The 20,284-nt window shown below is 45.1% G+C and overlaps 1 protein-coding gene across 1 annotated transcript in view; it reads left to right on the top strand.

Annotated features, from left to right (window-relative positions):
• Positions 1 to 19,081, top strand: part of Mypn (myopalladin) — an 88,158-nt gene extending 69,077 nt beyond the window's left edge. The window contains exons 13-20 of the mRNA NM_182992.2: positions 3,672 to 3,893; positions 7,099 to 7,248; positions 9,128 to 9,207; positions 11,479 to 11,605; positions 12,767 to 12,974; positions 14,682 to 14,847; positions 16,322 to 16,455; positions 17,850 to 19,081. Coding sequence (NP_892037.2) covers positions 3,672 to 3,893; positions 7,099 to 7,248; positions 9,128 to 9,207; positions 11,479 to 11,605; positions 12,767 to 12,974; positions 14,682 to 14,847; positions 16,322 to 16,455; positions 17,850 to 18,019 — 1,257 coding nt within the window. The 3' untranslated portion in view covers positions 18,020 to 19,081. The remainder of the gene's footprint in view (positions 1 to 3,671; positions 3,894 to 7,098; positions 7,249 to 9,127; positions 9,208 to 11,478; positions 11,606 to 12,766; positions 12,975 to 14,681; positions 14,848 to 16,321; positions 16,456 to 17,849) is intronic.
• Positions 19,082 to 20,284: the final 1,203 nt, after the last annotated feature.

The raw sequence follows: 20,284 nt of genomic DNA, 5'->3' as shown, positions 1-20,284 counted from the left end.
GTTTAATACAGTCTTTGGGTACAGGGGTCATCTGGCCTCAGAAAGTTGATCACAGCTTCAACTGTAGAGTCAGCTAGGAAGCTTGTTGACAGAAAATGTGGCCCTGAAACACCCCATCAGGCAACTTGGGTTACTTGCTTACAGGTGATTGCCTAGGGTGGTCCCCTGTTACTCACAGAGACAGGTTCCAAGACTCTTAGTACATGCCTGAGATGGTATCTCTACACAGATAAATGTCTGCATTAAAGCTTAATTTAGACAAGACATTTTAAGGGCTGAGGCTGAAGCTGCAGAAGCAGCCTTGGGGCCCAGAGTTCAACTCCCAGTACAAGAAAGAAAGGAAGGAAGAGAAAGGGAGATGGGAAAGACAGGGAAAAGGAGTGTTAGGTGGGACATTGATCACTCGCCTAACATGTATGAAAACCTTGTTTTGATTCCTTGGGATGTGGGGGCCAGCAGGATGGAATCTAGGGACCAGCAGGATGGGATGTGGGGGACCAGCAGGATAGGATGTGGGGGACCAGCAGGATGGAATGTAGGGACCAGCAGGATGGGATGTGGGGGACCAGCAGGATAGGATGTGGGGGACCAGCAGGATAGGATGTGGGGGACCAGCAGGATGGGATGTGGGGGACCAGTAGGATGGGATGTGGAGGTCAGCGGGATGGAATGTAGAGGCCAGAGGGATGGAATGTGGAGGCCAGAGGGATGGAATGTGGGGGCCAGCAGAATGGGATGTGGGGGACCAGCAGGATGGGATGTGGGGGACCAGCGAGATGAGATGTAGGGTGCCAACAGGACAGGATGTGTGAGCCAGCAGGTAAAGGCATTTGCCCTGCAAGCCTAGCAACCCAACTTTGAAGCTGGAAACCCATGTTAAAATGAAAAGAGACAAATAGAGAACTCTACAAATGCAATTTCTGACATTGGTGCACACTTCTATGTGCATCATACACTAAAAATAAATATAAGTTCAAAACAATGCTATGTAGTTAGATATTAACTATTATAGTTATGTTATAATAATACACTCTTTACAAAAGCTATTTAAAATCCCTGTATTAATTTATTTCTGAAGTTTTTCTATTTAATTTCTTTGAACCTGAGTTGGCCATTGGTAATAGAAAGTACAGAGAGCAACGTCAGGCTGGATGCGCTGGCTGGTTTATGTGGGCTTGACACAAGCTAGAGTCTTCTGAGAGGAAGGAACCACAACTGAGAAATTCCTCCATAAGATCAGGCTGTAGGCAAGCCTATAGTGCGTTTTCTTAATTAATGTTTGATGGAGGAGGGCACAGCCCATTGTGGGTGGTACGATCCCTGTGTTGGTAGTCCTGGGTTCTATAAGAAATCAGGCTGATAAAGCCATGGTGAGCAAGCCAGTCAGCGGCACCCTTCATGGCCTCTGCATCAGCTCCTGTCTCCAGGTTCCTGCCCTGCCTGAGTTCCTGTCCTGCAGATGTACCCCCTGCAATCCAATGCTTCAAGTTGTCAAATTATCACCTGACTTAGTCACTATTCTATTACTGTGAAGAAACACCATGACAACTCTCATAAAGGAAGGCATTTAACTGGGACTGGCTTACAGTTTTAGAGGATTAGTCATGATCAAGCTGGGAAGCAGGCAAGCATGGTGTTGGAGCAGTCGCTGAGAGCTTTACATCCTGATTCACAGACAGGAGGGGGAGGGGGAGGGGGACCACCCCAGGTGACATACTTCCTCCAACAAGGCCATACCTTCTAGTTCTTCCCAAACAGTTCCACTAACTGGGGTCAAACATTTAAATATGTAAGCTTATGGGGGCCATCCTCACTCAAAGCACCGCATCTCCCTTTAGAGGATTGGAATTTAAAAAGGAGGTAGAGTTCAAATAGCATCTTCTGACCATTTTACTTTTAGATTTTCACGTTCTTTTGTGCACAGCAGCTTTAATTCTATGGAACCAGAAAGAACAGGTCATTTATCATTTATTTGAGTTCTATACTGGCCATATTACACAGAAGGTGTGTGTGTGTGTGTGTGTGTGTGTGTGTGCTCTCCTTTGGTTACAGATATCACTGAAGGCAGCTGATACGGAAACTTGTATTTTTATTCTCAAAGTAGATAAGGCAGAAGTGAGAAGTGACCTAAACCCATTTTGGGGATTCAGAAACATGCACCCTGTCCATCGATGGTGGACCAGTCGCACCCTTTTCACTAGTGACAATGCAGAAAGGACCTGTGGGTGTAACATAGACACACTACTCCCATTTGCACAGAGCATCAGGACCTGTGACGTAGGTTGTGACTTTACAGTTGGATCTGTGTGTGGCAGACACGTTTGACCTTGAGATCTAGCAAACTGCTGTTCAAACTGCCCATCAGCTCAGGGATTTAGTAACAGGCCACACAGCACTCTCTGTCACAGTGTCCTTGTCCCTAAGGCTCCACCTACCAAATGTTTAACCTGTCACAGAAGCGGCTTGGCCTTTACATTCTTACCTTAACACTTGTCTTTAGTTAATATATCGGATTGCATGGTTGGTACATTGATCAGGTATATCTGTTCATATTTTTTCTAAAGATTTATTTATTATTATATGTAAGTACACTGTAGCTGTCTTCAGACATACCAGAAGAGGGCAATCAGATCTCATTATGAATGGTTGTGAGCCACCATGTGGTTGCTGGGATTTGAGCTCAGGACCCCTGGAAGAGCAGTGAGTGCTCTTAACCGCTGAGCCATCTCTCCAGCACTCTGTTCATATTTTTTTAATTTTATAAATGCTTATTATTAAAAAGCTTGCAACTAAACTTCACCATCACACACCAAAGTGAGCCAGACCCGAACTATCCATGTCAGTGAAGCTCTCTACTGCTTGAACAGCCTTTTCCTGAAGCTGGACTTTATATTTCAGCATGGGATATAGTTTTAGGTACTTCTCTGTGAGCCTGACAGCTGGAGTTCATCCCCAGAACCCATAACACGTTAGAAGCAGAGCTGTGGCTGGTTGGTTTTTCTCAGCTTGACATAGACCCAGACACATCTAGGAGGAGGGAATCTTAGTGAAGTAAATGCCTCCATTGGATTGGCCTATAGGCAAGACTGTGTGGTATTACATTGAATAGTGATTGATGTGAGAAGGCCCAGCCCATTGTGTGCAGTGCCACCCCTGGGCAGGTGGGTCCTGGTCTGTATAAGAAAGCAAATTAAACAATCATGGGGCACAAGCCAGTAAGCAGCGGTACTCCAGGACCTCTGCTTCAGCTCCTGCCTTGAGTTCCTGCCCTGGATGTTGTAACCTCCAAGACGACATAAACCCTTTCCTCCCAGAGTTGCTTTTGGTCATAGTGTTCATCACAGCACCAGAAACTCTCATCTAAGGGGCCAGAGAGACGGCTCAGTGGTCAAGAGTACTGTAAGTCCTTTCGGAAGACCTGGGCTCAATGCCAAGCACCTACATGGTGGCTCATAGGCACGTCCATGTCCCACAGACCTGTGCAGGCAAAACATCAGACATATAAAGTGAAAATAAATCTTTTTTTTAAAAAACACCCTAAGACAAGAACTGTCTCCAGAGAGCTGTCTAGGACATTGGCATGCACACACAGTCCCTTATATAATTATATTGAAAATGGTGATAAGGTTTATTTTACATAGACGTTTCAACATACCTTTCTTCTCTGACAGGAATATAAAATTTCCAGCTTTGAGCAGAGGCTGATGAACGAGATAGAGTTCCGCCTGGAGCGGACTCCTGTTGACGAATCTGATGACGAGATAGAACACGACGAAATCCCCACGGGCAAGTGCATCGCGCCCATCTTTGACAAAAGGCTCAAGCACTTCCGGGTTACCGAAGGCTCACCAGTCACCTTCACCTGCAAAATTGTTGGGATACCTGTTCCAAAGGTAGGGAAGATGACCTGCCAGTTGATCATCAATAGCATGAAACTATATACGGGTCTTCAGAATGTCTCACGGGGCTGGCCCGTAGCTCCGTGGCAGAGTTGTCGCCTTGCCTCCAGTGGACAGGCTCTAGCACGTGTACCCTCACCCCTGGAACAAAAACTATCTCAGAGGGCTAGAGAGATGGCTTCACAGCCAAGGCACTTGCTGCTTTTACAGGGTGGGAATTTAGTTCCCAGCACCCACTTATGGTGGTTCACAAACCCCTGTAACTCCAGCACCAGGGCATTCGACGCCCCCTACCGGCCTCTTCCTGAACTACCCACACACCCACTAGAGACACGTTAGAAAGGAAAGTCCCTGGCTTGGTATGTAGCTCACAATGTAGCAAGCATGAAGCCCTGGGTTCAATCCCCCAAAACATATAAATCCTGGACATGGCCTGTAATCTCAACACTTAGGAAGTGAATCAGAAGTTCAAGGTCACCCTTGGCTACATAGTGTATTTGAGGCCAGCCTAAGCTACCCTAATTCAGGAAAACAAAACACACACACACACACACACACACACACACATGCACACTCACATATGCACATGCACACACAAACTTGTCATACCATAGTGAAAAATCTACAGAATAAAAATGAAAAACAGTCCGGGCAGTGGTGGCACACGCCTTTTTTTTTTTTAATGAATGTGATGATCTTTAATAAAAACTTAACTTTTTACACAGAAGCAAGCAATTCTTTTTTAGATCTGATTGTTTTAGGTGTTTTCCTCATAGAAAAAGGAGAGGTTGGCGAACTACATGTTTCAAAAATAACTTTAAACATTATGGGCCATGTCAACTGTTTATAGCACTCACCCAAGGCATTACATACATCACCCTTGTTATATGGTTCTAGGGCTGCCAAAAACCACCATGTGTCCAAGTCCCTTACATAAGATGACACGGTATGTCCACAAAGTCTATGCCTCTTCAGACTATAAAAATCTAATGTAAACACTAAATTATTATACCACAACTCTTTGGAGAATGAGAGTAAATCTTTCCATATTTAGAATAGGCACATTGTCCCAAAATGTGATTAGTAAATGCAGGGCCTGTACATGGAAGGCCAACTGTGTCATCAATAGGACACTGTCACCAGAACTCAGCAGCTCAGCTGCCTTAGCCCTAGATGTAGTATTGTCCAATAAAACTTCCCACAGCATGTTCTGTGTATCCATGGTACACCTGTGTGGCTTCTGAGCACTTGAAATATGATTAGGGCAACTGAGAAACTTCAACGATTTTTGTTTGGGGAGGGGGGGATACAGTCTCTGTGTAGATGAGGCTGCCTCAGAAGGGATCCACCTACCTCTGCCTCCCTAATGCTGGAATTAAAGGCATGAGCCACCACAACCAGCATTTGAGGGGGAGGGAGTTAAATGTAAGTTGCAATCTTGTCTTAATCTTCCAAGTGCTAGTGTAATGCATGGGCACTTATCAAACTGGCTAGATTTTAGTTACATGTGACTAGTTACTGTAGCAGACATTAGGTGTAGGGAAGTAACAGGCAACATTCAATTCAGCAAATACCCTCTTCCTGGGCACACGCCTTTAATCCCAGCACTTGGGGGGGGGGGGCAGAGGCAGACAGATTTCTGAGTTTGAGGCCAGCCTGGTCTACAGAGTGAGCTCCAGGACAGCCAGGGCTACATAGAGAAACCCTGTCTCGAAAAAGCCAAAAGAGAGAGGGAAAGGGAGAGAGAGAGAGGGAGAGGGAGAGGGAGAGGGAGAGGGAGAGGGAGAGGGAGAGGGAGAGGGAGAGGGAGAGGGAGAAAGGGAGGGAGGGAGGGAGGGAGGGAGGGGGAGAGAGAGAGAAAGGGAGGGAGGGAGGGAGGGAGGGGGAGAGAGAGAGAGAGAAAGAAAGAAAGAAAGAAAGAAAGAAAGAAAGAAAGAAAGGAAAGGAAAGGAAAGGAAAGGAAAGAAAAGAAAAGAAAAGAAAAGAAAAGAAAAGAAAAGAAAAGAAAAGAAAAGAAAGGAAGAAAAACAATATTCAAAAATTAGCAAAGTCCTCAGAATTTAACTAAAAATGTACCAGGAACAAGTTAGGGATTTTTGTTTGTTCGGTTTTTTTTTTAGTTTTAGGCAAGGCCTCATGTAGTACCAACTGGCCTGGGACTCACTATGTAGACCAGGCTGGCCTCAAAGCCACAAGATCCACCTGCCTCTGTCTCTGTAGGGCGGGGATTAAAGGCAAGTGCTGCCACATCAAACTTTGACTTTTAAGTTTAAAACAGATATCTTAGTCATGATGATGCCTTATTTTGGATTATTGGCCCTCTTAGCCACTGAACCCATCCAGTTAATATTTCTCATTGTGTTTCCTTTCTATTTAACACCCACAGGGTGCCTTTTGTCGTACAAAGAGCTATTATCGGTGCCCTTACTGTTAGGGTAGCAAACGCCAAGAATGTCCCATGCTTGTCACTGGCTCTGAGTCACTGCATTCCTTGGCAGTCAGAGAAGGCTTTGCAGCTGGTGTGTGTATGACTGGGGATCTACTTTCACAAACACGAGTGTGGTGGTGCCACACAGGGTTAGGTAACCGGGGCTAAGGTGGATGAATATATACAGCCAGCACGTTATCTGCCCTGCCTTGAAGAACTCATCCTCACTCGTGCAGGGCCAACCACAGAAATATGCACAGCAAATCTGTATATTTCAGTCTCAGAGTTTGGATTTTGGCCAGAGGGTAAATCTAGCACCTTGATGCTAGCCGTATTCTTTCCCGTCCAATAAACCACTCTAGCCTTTCAAGCAAGGCGAGCCATCTTGGGCGCTCAGACCTGCTTTATGCTTGGGACTTACATCAGGTCATGGAGGGATGGCTCAGGTTTCTTGTTCATCATTTTGCCTGGGAAGACATAACGATCCTTTGAGTATCCTTAAGCTAATACGGTGTACAATATAGTCAAAAACTTTATCACAGTGCTAAACCATATTTTTTTTTTACTTAGTTATTGTATAGGTACAGGTGGAGGTACACAGTGTACTGTCCTTTTGAAAATGTTTTATGACTTTTCTCGGTGTTTGCAAAAGACGAGTGTCTTGCAACAGAGATGTCCTTTGGCCTTTGTCTCGTAGTTCTAAATATCTCTACCCCGAAGATGTTCTCAGTACGTCCTCACCAACGGTGCCTTGCTTCCCTCTCATGCCAGGTTTATTGGTTCAAAGACGGGAAGCAGATTTCTAAGAGAAATGAGCACTGTAAAATGAGGAGAGAAGGGGATGGGACCTGCTCACTACACATTGAGTCCACCCACGGCGATGATGACGGCAACTACACCATCATGGCCGCCAACCCCCAGGTCGGTTGCAGGTCTCCTGGACACCGGAGCCTGTGGTTGATGTTGCTTGTGAATGAGACCTTAAGGAAAACGAGAGAGAGGCGTGATTGTGCGTAACTAGAACACAGGGTGGAATTTAGGCTAGTCTGCTCCTCGTTGCCCTTGTCAGGAGACATTGGAGGGGCTGGAGGATACAGCTTGGTATTTAGAGTGTTTGTCTAGCATGCTTGAGGCCCTACGGCTGATCCTCAGTGCCACAGACAAAGGAGCAAGCAAAGGCAAGCTGGATCAGTTCAAGGTCACAATGTATCCAGTTTGCAGACAGAAAACAAATCAAAACAAAACCAAGAGCCTCAGTAGTTAAGAGTGTTTGCTGCTCTTCCAGAAGACCCTGTTCAGTTCCCAGCACCCATATCAGACGGCTCACGATGGACTCTAATGCCTCCTTCTGGCCATTGAAGACACCCACATACCTGGCAAACACATACACATACAAATAAATACAAACTAATTAAGTAGACGAGGGCTAGTGTGGATCCACACGTTAAGAGCACTGAGATGCTCTTGCAGAGGACCTGGGTTCAGTTCCCAGCTGCCGAGCGGCAATGGGCAGCCATCACAGCCATCATAGCCATCCATAACTCTGCTTCTAGGAGTTCTGGCCTCTTCTGACTTCCAAGGGAATCAGACATAAACCATACACAGATGTATATTTGAGCAAAATACTTATATTTTAAACAAATCTTTTGAATATTAAAATAAGCCTAGAGAAAAATAAAAAGGCTTGAAATATTTCTCAAACTCATATCAGATTTTTTTCCTTTTTCTTTATGGGTAAAAGTTGGACAGTAATCTTTCTGCTTTTCTTTTCTGAACAATAGTGTTTTAAAATTCCCGTAAAAGACAGGATAGAATATTTTCAATTTTCACTCAAACTGAAAATCCATATAGCCAGCATTGCTATTTTTGTGCCTTTCCCTCCTGAAATGTCAGTGTTGATGAATTTCTATTGAGGAAAGTATAAAAATGTCTGGCCATGATCTTTGCATTGTTGCTACAAGTAATGTTAAATTCAGAAATATATATATATATATATATATATATATATATATATATATATATATATATATATGCATATGCCCTCAGAGGCCAGAAGAGGGTGTTGTCAAATCCCCTAGAACAGGACTTATGTGGGTGCTGGGAGCAGCTGCGGTCCTCTGCAAGAGCAGCAAGCTCTCTGAACCTCTGAGCCATCTATCCAGCCCCAGAAGCCAGATTTGTGAAGCACTGACTGTTCAAGGATGAGGACCCACGCTCACTCCTGTGAATGCTGGGGGTGCCGTGGCCCACCTGGTGTTCAAGCCCCTGAGGGAAGAGATAGGGGAACCCCATCAAGCTTGCAAGAACCGGATTCATCTGAGAGATCCTTCCTCAGTGGCTAAGGTGGGGGGCCATCTAATCTAGCAAGACTCCCAACATCAACCCCAGGCCTCAATACACACATGTAAATGTACCTGAACACACACACACACACACACACACACACACACACACACACACACACAAATATTTAAAGTTGTATTGCTTTTAACCAAGCAGTGGTGGTGCACACCTTTAATCCCAGCACTCGGGACGAAGAAACAGGTGGATTTCTGAGTTCGAGGCCAGCCTGGTCTTACAGAGTGAGTTTTAGGACAGCCAGGGTTACACAGAGGAACCCTGTCTTGAAAATCAAACCAAAACAAACGTTGCAGGGTTTTCTTTCCTTTTGAACACAGAAAGTCTATTCGTTGTTTAAAAATAATACTGATGTATAATGTTTTGGCGGAGATAACACTAATATAAATTGAAAAATGTGGTTTTCTCCTTATTTTAATCTTGTTTGTTTTCTGCTTCTCAGGGGAGAATCAGCTGTTCTGGCCATTTGATGGTACAGGGTTTGCCCATTCGAAGCCGACTCAGCCCTGCTCTGTCTCACAGGTAAGCACACGAGATCCCCCTTTTCTGGAGCCCTCCAGCGACCCCACTCACCACAGTGAACAGAAGTTGTACGGTCTTGGACCACTGCTTGCACGGACCACACACTGCAGCGCCACCTCCAGGAGCTCCTCAGAAAACAGACATCAAGCCTGGTCCGAAGCATCCAAGTCAGAATCCGCACTTTCACAAAAGCCCAGGAGAGGGACGCACAGGCACATTTGTGTTTGAGGAGCTCTGCGCTTGGGCACTTTATTCTTATTCTTTTTCTTAAGATTTATTTTATTTTATGTTCTGATCCCATTACAGATGGTTGTGAGCCACCATGTGGTTGCTGGGAATTGAACTCAGGACCTCTGGAAGAGCAGACAGTGATCTTAACCACTGAGCCATCTCTCCAGCCTAGACACTTTATTATTATTATTATTATTATTATTATTATTATTACTATTATTATATATGCATTGGTGTTCTGCCCACATGTATATGTATATATGTGTGTGTATGTATATATATGTATATGTGTATGTTTGTGTGTAAATATGTATGTATATGTGTGTATATGTGTTTGTGTGTATATATGTGTGTGTATATATATGTAAGTATATATATATGAGGGTGCCAGATTCTCACTGGAATTATAGACAGTTGTGAGCTTTGAAGACATTGACCCGGGGTCCTCTGGAAGAGCAGCCAGTAGTACACTTAACAGCTGTGCCATCTCTCCAGCCCCCCCCCCCACTCCTTTTTTAAAGACAGACTCCCATGTAGCCCAGACCCTTAACTCACTGTAGAGCAGAGAATGACCTTAAACTGATAATTCTGCCTTCACCTCCTAAGGGTTGGGATCATAGGCATGCACCACCCACTCCCAGTTTATGTGCTGCTGGGAAATGAACCCGAGCTTCATGCATGCCAAACCAATTGGACCAACTGAACTACATCCCTGGCCCCTTTGGCACGATCACGCTGGTTCAAAAAATTGTGCCCATCAGCGCCTGCTCTCATAACGCATAGTGAGCCCCTCTGGAAGGCCTGGCTCTCCTGTCACTGTACAGAAGCTTGAGGGCTGAATGTTTCTGAATGTAGTCTCCATTAGAACTTGTTTTCCTCTCCAATTTTTACAAACTACTAGCGAGGAAAAAAAAAAAAACCCGAAAAAAAAAAAACCCAGCTTTCTCCCTGAGTCTTGGGATGCCACAAAGACTTAGCAAAGCTTTCCATAGTTGCTAAGGCTGATGAGTGACATAGCTTACCAAAGGAAAAATAAAGACCCGTGTTTCATACGGTGTCTCTCTGCCATTGTGAAGATACCTCTCCAGCCCCTCCTATATCTTTTCTGGTGTGTTTTGTTCTGGTCTGTTTTCAAGCACAGCTGTTATTGTTGATCACTCTTACTAGTTCGAGTTCGTGGTCATCTTTAATTTCGGCCGGCATTTATTACCAGACTGACTTTTCTTGCGGTCACGGCCATCCTGTTCTGAGTGACTCACGGGCCTCTTCTTTGGGCTCTCAGACTGAGTACGGATTTATTTCTTTATTTTGATGACTTTTCAACAAGTGCCAAATGCCACAGAGAAGAGAGCTAAGCTGATTAACACTGAATGACTTCAGAGAGAAAGAGGCCAAGGACTGCTTGTTTTGTTTTTTTATTATTTTTAAATATGTGTATGGGCCAGGTCATAGGCACATTAGCACAGGAGTATTGGACCCTCTGAAGCTGAACTTAAGGGTGGTTGTGAGCCGCCTAGCATGGGTGCTGGGAACTGAACTTGGGTCCTCTGGAAGCACCCAGCCCTGAGCCTATTTACTTGATTTCAGAGTTTTAGAAATAATACTATAATGTATGGGATACTTGCCAAAAAAAAAAAAAAAAAAAAAAAAAAAAGCTTTGGGTTTGGTTTGGCTTGGCTTATATGTGTATTTGCATAAGTTTTAAACTGTGATTGGTTGATTGATTGGTTGATTGACTGATTGATGGTCTAGTAATTTTTCTGTATTCTAGGGGTATGGTTCATTTGCTAGAGTCCTTACCTAACATGCGCCAAGTCCTAGGTTTACCCGAGTACCATATAAACTGAGCATAACGCTCTAATGCACGCTTCTAATGTCAGCGCTCGGGAGGCTTTATAGATCAGGAGGGTCAGTTCAAGGTCATCCTTGATTACTAATGAGCTCAAGGCTAGCCTGGGCTATTGGAGACTCTGTCTCATTATAGCCATATAGCCTAAATGCATACAGTCGTTGTTATATGTTTGTAAATGTTTCTTGTAGAGGAAGGTCCAGAATGCAGGAAAGAGACAAAGAGCCGCTACAGGAACGCTTTTTCCGACCACATTTCCTGCAGGCCCCTGGGGATATGGTGGCTCACGAGGGCCGCCTCTGTCGGCTGGACTGTAAGGTATTTCCTTAGCGCCAGGTCTCTCCAGATTTTGCATCTGGTTATTTCTTTACACTCATTTGTGTTTGTATTTGCTTTATGGGGTTTTCTCTCAGATGAAGGGGGCTTGGGAAGGGAGGGAAATTCTCCTCTCTAGGCTCTTTCAGAGCGGGGGATCTTTTTGATACCATACACAAATGTGTCCTTAGCATCTTAACTCACCATATCTTAATAATACAAAGTATGGAAGCATAAAACTTTTAAAGCAAAACCATTTTATGTGGGCATTATGTCAAGTTGATTCTTCATTTTGAGACAATAACCAAAGGTTAACTTGTGGACTTTTCTATATCGTCCCTGGACCCTTTATTACTATGAAGCCAGAAGTTATAATCTTGTGTCTTTGGTCACAGGGAAGGGAGAAACTTCTTTTTTTTTTTTTTTTTCCTCACACTAAGCCACCTCTGTTACCTTTTGTCATTCCGCATTCTAATTTCCCAATCTGAAATGAGGTTTCACATTGGCAAGGCAAAGGTCTCTCAGGGTAATGAACTCTGACGTCATCACTTCTGTGTCAGGCGACCGTGCAGGGTGTTATGGGAAATGTAGGCGCAGTCAGTGCAGGCTGGAGAGCAGGCTTGTGCAGAGAGCCCCTTTCTGTGTGCGGCTCTCATCCCTCAGTTGCCACCTAAATAATATTCAGGTTGTATGCTCCCCTGCCTCTCTAGACTTTAAAAAACATCAGCGCCTGGCTCCTCTTCCCGGAAATTCAGTTTTAATATTATAATTAGTTCTCAAGTTTTTTGGGTTTTTGGGTTTTTTTTGATAGTCCATGAACAAAATTTGAGAATGGTGATTTAACCTTTGATTTGAGAACCTTTTCTGACTCTGGTGTCTAAGCCGAAGTCATCTCTTTTACTGATGCCGCAGCCTGTGTTTTTCTATTTGTCGCTATCATCACTCTGGGATGTAATCACATGGCTCAGTCATGACTGAAATGGGGCTGAGACCGTTCAAAGTCAGTACCATTCATTCAGACCCCCCTTCAAGGCTGCAGCAGAGTCCCCACCCTTCCGTGTTTTCCTTTGCTCTATATTTGGTGTCAATAAGGATAAAGAATTCAGTCACCGGATGAATCTGCCTGTCTGTGTCGTCCACGTTGGCTGTTCTGTCATCTGTTAGGTGAGTGGCTTACCACCCCCGGAGCTGACATGGCTACTCAATGGGCAACCTGTGCTACCCGACGCCTCCCACAAGATGCTGGTCAGAGAGACGGGAGTCCACTCTCTGCTCATCGACCCGCTCACCCAACGAGACGCAGGGACCTACACGTGCGTGGCTACCAACAAAACCGGGCAGAATTCCTTTAGTCTGGAGCTCACTGTGGTAGGTAAGGATTGCTATGGGACTCCTGGGCAGAACTCCCTTCAAAGTGATTGTCCAAATACTCAGGTGAGCCCCTTGCCCCAGCAATCTCTTCCCCTTCACGGTAGCAGACCATATTTTCTACACCGCTTTCTGAGGTACGTAGTAATCTAGAAATGTAATATGGCTGCTTCTTCATTGTAATCATATAATCAATAGGAGCAATTGCAATAATTGAGTAAGCAATCAATGTGTTATTTAATTGGCAGGTGCTACAGGTAACCTTTTGCCCTTCAGACTGATCCTTGGACCACACTAGGCTCTTCTGTCGCCTAAGTTACATACCCTTGCATCACTTCTGTGGTCCTCCTACCTGGAATGTTCTTTACCCAGCATCCCTTTGTAAAGCCTAACTTTAGGACCAAGGGTTTATCAGCTCAGCTGGTAGGGTGCCGGAGAGCATAGCTAGCCTACTTATACCAGCTACAGCGGCATATATCTGATATTCTCCGGCTGCAGAGATGGAGCAGGAAGTCATCCTACCCAGTGAGGCTGAGACCAGCCTAGTTACCTCAGGCTTCCTCTCAAGAATAAAAGTAGAGATGAATAAAATTAAAAAGCCATGGCCTGTGTGTGGCAGTCAGAGTTCAGGTTGCAGGCTCAGGCTGGCTCCTTCCACCATGCCAGCCTGAGGGATCAAGCGCAGGTCTTCAGGCTCAGTGGTGAGCACCTTTACCCACTGAGCCATTTCCCGAGACCCTGGTTTGTTGGGTTTCTCTGATGTGTGCCTCGGTGGAAGGTGCTCATCAAACGCTGAATCGCTAAACAAATGAGCTTTTACCCTTACAAGATGATATGAACCAACCACAGCAAGGCCTCTGCCTACCAAGTGTTGGGATTTAAGGGTGTGCACAAAACACAAAAGTAAAGACTTTTGTTCTGAATACAATATGAGAAAGAAAAATGACAATGTGACCAAACTTAACAGGTTGGCTGGGTGACTAGAGAGGTGGCTCAGTGGTTAGAGCACTTGCTGCTCACACAGAGGACCTGGGTTTGGTTCCCAGCACCCACCTGGCAGCTCGAAATAGCCTTTAACTCCTGTTCCAGTGGGTATGAAGTCTTCTCCTAGGCTTCAAGAGTTCCTGAACACACATAGTGCACATAAACTCATTCCAGCTCACATACGTGCACATAAATAATAAATAAGCAAAAAAATATGAAGTGAAAATTTAGTTCCTATGATATAAATGCCTCAAAAAGAATCAGTTTTAGTGCATGAAAAATTCTCAAAACTATCAAGATGGTTCAGTGCGTGAAGTTGCCTGCCACCAAGTATGCCCCCCTGAGTTCAATCCTCAGGCCCCACATGTAATAGAAGAACTGACTTCAGGAGTCAATGTGTATACTGAAAAAGTGTGTACTGTACACACACACACACACAATATATACAAATTAACCAAATGAATGCAGTTTTGAAAAACCTTTTTTAGAAAGTCACTATTTCAGGCTCAGTATTATGGTGCATGTCCTTATTACCAGCACTTGGGAGACAGAGGCAGAGTTCAAAGCTAGCCTGGTCTACAAAGCAAGTTCCTGGACAGTCAAGGCTATACCATGGGACCCCATCTCAAAAACTAAACTAAAATAAAAAGGCTGAAATAAGTTTGAGGCAAAACCTCGAGGCACTTGCTACCATTCAAATCGAAAAGTCACTTCTCTTCTTGTTCAGCCAAAGAGGTAAAGAAGGCGCCAGTGATCCTGGAGAAACTCCAGAACAGCGGCGTCCCTGAGGGCCACCCGGTGCGACTGGAGGGCCGGGTCATAGGCATGCCCCCGCCTGTGTTCTACTGGAAGAAAGACAACGAGACCATCCCGTTCACTAGAGAGAGGATCAGGTACAGCAGCCACCACCTTCGTGGACACGAAGGTTCAGAAGGGCGGGTGGGACCATGCAGATAAGCCTGCTGCCTTTATGTTTAGTACTCCTGAGTTTCAGCCACATTGTATCTGCTCCAGGCCAGCCTGGGCTACACAGTGAGCTCCGAATCAACCTAGACTACAGTGAGACTCAGCCTCAAAGCGGGTGGGGGGCAGTATTTTTCCCTTTGAGCCCCTCTCCCCCTCAGAAGTTCTGTTTTATTTTGTTTCCTTCACTTTACCTTGATAAAATATATATGTTTACCAGGGCTGGAGGGATGGCTCAGTAGTTAAGAGCACTGACTGCTCTTCCAGAGGTCCTGAGTTCAATTCCCAACAACCACATGGTGGCTCCCAACCATACATAATGGGATCCAATGCCTTCTTCTAGTGTGTCTGAAGACAGCTACAGTTTACTCATATAAATAAAGTAAATAAGTTTTATACATACATACACACATACACACACTGGGGGTTGGAGAGAGAGAGAGAGAGAGAGAGAGAGAGAGACTGAGGACAAATGCCCAGGGCATCCATGCCTGCACTCCATACTCAGGAGGAATGCAGAGGTAGGATCAGGAGTTCACAGTCATCAAATTGCCTACGTAGCAAGTTGGAGGCTGCCCTGGATTCTGCCTCCAAAATGAAAAGGTGTTTTTAAAAATATGCAGGAAGGAACTGAAAACAAAAACAAATAAACAAACAAACAAACAAACAAACAAACCCAATGGTTCAGCAGAGGACCCAAGTTCAATTCCCAGCAGGCGCACTGGGTAACTCACAGCTGCTGCTGTAACTCCACTCCTAGGGGACCCAACACCCACTTAAAGCCTCCATAGGCTCCTGTGTGTACATGGAGAACATAAACCAACAGAGGTGCACACATATTCACATAGACGAAATAAAAGTTATACAAGGAACACATAAGAGCTTGTATATTTGTGTCATAGTCTCTATTGTATTAGGACCGGGGGAAGGTTTTGATTTTGGTTTTTCAAGAAGTAAAGGGCTGTATTGGGGCTGGATATGGTATCATACCCCGGCACTGGTCTCTCAGGGCTACATGAGATGCTGTCTTACAAAGGCATAGTAGAGAGGGCTATAAGAGGGTATCCGTGTGCATGTGGTGTGCATATTATAATAAATCAGCCTCTAGGAGGGGGAGGAGGAGAGGGATGGATGTAATAGCAAAAATCAGGAGGATCTCTGAGTTGAGTTAGCTTGGTCTACGTAGTGAGTTCCAGACCAGCCAGGAGACTCTGCCTTGAAGAGAGGGAGGGGCCTGAGGGAGGAATAGGAAGAAAGCAAGGGAGAACAAGATGGAGGCTTTTCTAGGCTGTGATTGAAAAGCGAAATTTCCCGTCCCTCCTCAAAGAGTTTCCCCAAGCCTAAAATGAAGCGAGAGGCTTCTGCTCCCGAGTTAAAGGTGAATCTGCCCTTCCTCTTCCCCAGCATGCACCAGGATACAACAGGCTATGTCTGCCTCCTCATCCAGCCAGCCAAGAAGTCCGACGCTGGGTGGTACACACTGTCAGCCAAGAACGAAGCCGGCATCGTATCGTGCACAGCTAGGTTGGATATATATGGTAAGTATGGCCTCAGGAAAGGAAGATCTGGGTGTGGAAAATCAGTTTTTAAATAATTTTAAAGATTATCATAAAATCCCATGCATACATTGGATAGATTGCATTACACTTGCTGCTTGGAAGACGGACTCTCCCCGCTGTTTGTTCTCTGGTTTTGAGAATCAAGTGGTCAGACTGCTTGGCATCAAATGCCTTTACTGTCCCTCCTTTTCCTAGGGATTCTGACAGAAACTCCATATACAAAGAAAAGGACATGTATTGAATTCCTTGTTCAATCTCAGTGACTCACAGATTTTACCTTATCAGATTATAATTCCACTGACACCATCTCCAGAGTCCTTCTAGAACCTCACATGGCAAGAGGGAAAAGACATGAGTAGAGGTTTTTTATTTTTTTTTTATTTTTATTTTTATTTATTTATTTATTTTTTGGTTTTTCGAGACAGGGTTTCTCTGTATAGCCCTGACTGTCCTGGAGCTCACTTTGTAGACCAGGCTGGCCTCGAACTCAGAAATCCACCTGCCTCTGCCACCACGTCCGGCGAGTTTTTTTTATTTTTAAGGTTTACCTTTTTTTAATGTGTATCTGTGTGAGTCCATGCCCTGTGAGTGCAGGGACCTGGGAAGGCCAGAAGAGGGAGCCAGATCCCTGGAGCTGAAACTGGTAATTTACAGCCCGGAAGGAAAAGAGAAAACAGCAAGCAGGTGTGAATTGTGTTGGATTTTGTCATTTGTTTATTCTTGAGACAAGGTCGCATTATACAACCCTAGTCGGCCTGGAACTCTTTATGTAGACCAGGCTGGCCTTGAACTCACAGAGATTCACCTGCTTTTGCTTCCCGTGCTGGGATCAGAGGCACGATCTACCGTGCCTGACCTTAGGCTGGACCAAGTGCTGGGATTAGAGGCACGCTCTACCATGCCCGACCTTAGGCTGGAATAGTTACTTGCCAGCTGGATGAAGGCTTCTTTCCCGTCTAAAGTCTCCATAACTCTCCCAGTCTCTGTACTTCTTCAGTTTTAGACTGGGTCTCAGGAAGCCCAGACTGACTCAAACTTGCTTTGTGGCCAAGGCTGGATTTGAACTCCTGATCTTCCTGCATCCACATCCCAAGTGCTGTGGTTACAGGACTGTACTACCAACTTGGCATCAGGAAGTTGTTTGGTTTTTTGGTTTGGGTTTTGGTTTTAGTTTCGGTTTTTGGTTTTCAAGACAGGGCTTCTCTGTGTAGTTTTAATATTTCTTTTTACAAAAGGGGTCTCACAGACTCACCTGTGCTTAAATGCTTTACCAAGGATTCACAGGAAATATTGGCACAAAGGTCAGATGTGCTCAGCCATGTTCCTCTCATTGGTTCCTTTGATCATAACACATTCTTTGGTCCATTTTCCAGCTCAGTGGCACCAGCAAATCCCAACACCCATATCTATCCGGCCCAGCGGCAGCCGCTACGGGTCTCTCACCAGCAAAGGCCTCGACATCTTTTCTGCCTTCTCCTCCGTGGAAAGCACGATGCTGTATTCCTGTACTTCTCGGAGTGTAGTGGAGAGCGATGAACTTTAAGGCTGCCTGGGTGCCTGCTTTGTAAGAGGGTGGACTGTGGAGGGGTAGGAAGACGACTGACCGTATGCAGTGGTTTCCAAACAACTGGATTGGAGTGAGTTTCCATCCTGCGGGACCCGTGGCAAGAAGTGTTTTAAGTAAGTTGGCTGGGGCTTTTTGAGCCTTGGCTGAGGGCTGTGCGTCTTCAAGATGCCAGCCAGTAGACAATATACCCAAACCAAAGACACCGCACCACCACCACCACAGCTTTTGGTGGGGGATAGGGAGCTAGCATGCTCCCCCACCCGGTGTGTTAGGGATGCTAGGCCCAACTAGGAGCAATTAGGAGCCATAGCGAGGGCTGAGAGAAGTTAGCAACCTTAGGATAGAAACAAAGGAGGAAGATGGAGAGCCCGTTGTCACCTTTCGTGGGTTACATCCATCCCCGTCATCCTGGTGAATTCATTAAATGAGCCCCTGCTTAGCATTAGAGGATCTTGCCATACGCCCCACCCCACCCCCAGTGGCAAAACACTTACTTTGCATTATCCTACCTGTGGAGTCACGTAATAAGAAGCCAAAATGTGCCTGAGATTTAAAGAGAAAACAAAAAACAAAACGGGAGAGGGTTTCCTAGGACACTCAGATTTCCCACTCCGCTGGTTACGTGCTCAAAGCGGTTCCCGCCAGCCTATCAGCGCCATTTTAGGCAGAAAACCACACCCACCTCCATCCCGAGTGCCTGGATGGGTACCGAGCTTAATGGACACCTTTGAAATAGACCTGCTGGGTAATAACTCCGAGACTGAACTACCATTTGGTGTCTACCGTTCTTAGCCTGTCCAAACATGGCCCCGGGGATGGTTGTCACAGCGGCTTGCTGCAGGCAAGCCAGGGCTATGAACTGGAGGCGTCTGTTGTCAATCCCTTTGCTCGAATCTCGGATGTTCTCTGTGCCAGGTCCCCCTCAACTGGCATCCTTCTCAAGTGGTTTTAGCTGGAGATAGTAATTGCTTAGAAAGGCGTGAAACTTTCTTTACTTCAAGGCAAGGATTTCCAGTTTAAAAATAAATTCATTTACTCAAAAAAAAAAAAAAATCATGTGTGTCTACTCTGTAAGATCCTATGTTAGGTACTGTGGGAGACATGAAAATATGAAGAAGAGAGCTGAAGAGATGGGTCAGCAGTTAAGAGCACTGACTGCTCTTCAGAAGGTCCTGAGTTCAAATCCCATGGTGGCTCACAACCATCCATAGTGAGATCTGATGCCCTCTTCTGGTGTGTCTGAAGACAGTTACAGTGTACTTATAATAAATAAATAGATAGATAGATAGATAGATAGATAGATAGATAGATAGATAGATAGATAGATAGATAGATAGATAGATAGATCTTTAAAAAAAAAAGTGCCGGGCAGTGGTAGCACACGCCTTTAATCCCAGCACTTGGGAGGCAGAGGCAGGCGGATTTCTGAGTTCGAGGCCAGTCTGGTCTACAGAGGGAGTTCCAGGACAGCCAGGGCTACACAGAGAAACCCTGTCTTGAAAAACAAAAACAAACAGAAAGAAAGGAAAAAAGGAAGAAAGGAAGAGAGAGAAAGGGCAGGAGAATTGGTTTAACAGATAAAAGGTGCTTGCCACCAAGTCTGGGAGCCTGACTTTTGAGTCCTGGAACCCATAGGAACCCACCATTCTCTTGGTGAAAGGTGAACTTCTGCAAGTTGTCCTCTAACCTGCACACATACCCTATGGTACCCACCCACCCCAAATAAGTAAGACACAGGCTCTGCCCTCCAGAGCTCACAACGTGATTAACAGAGAGATAACGTGTATTTAAGGCATCTGCAATACTGCTTCTTGAGTCAAAGATCTGGTCTTTGGAAAATGGAGGTTTCCAGTGTTCTTCATCCTATTTTTTTTCATAACAAAATCTTGTCAAGCCAGGTTTGTGGTACATGTTCATAACTCTAGCGCTTGGGAAGTTGAGGCAGGAGGTTTAAGAGTACAAAATCAGCTTCTACTTCACAGTGAGTTTGAAACCAGCCTGGGCTACATGAGACCCCATTTCAAAAAATTAAAACCAACCAGGAAGAGTGGCACATACCTATAATGCCAGCACTCGAGAGGCAGAGGCAGGGGGCGTCCCTGAGAGTTCTAGGACAGCTTGATCTATGCAGTGAATTCCAGGTCAGTCAGGAATACAAAGGACGACCCAGTTTTTTTTTTTTTTTAATATTTTTATTAGGTATTTTCCTCATTTACATTTCCAATGCTATCCCAAAAGTCC

Source organism: Mus musculus, chromosome 10 (assembly GCF_000001635.26).
Source record: "Mus musculus strain C57BL/6J chromosome 10, GRCm38.p6 C57BL/6J".
In the NCBI taxonomy this organism is placed as follows: Eukaryota; Metazoa; Chordata; class Mammalia; order Rodentia; family Muridae; genus Mus; species Mus musculus.
This window is presented reverse-complemented; position numbering and strand designations above follow the sequence as displayed.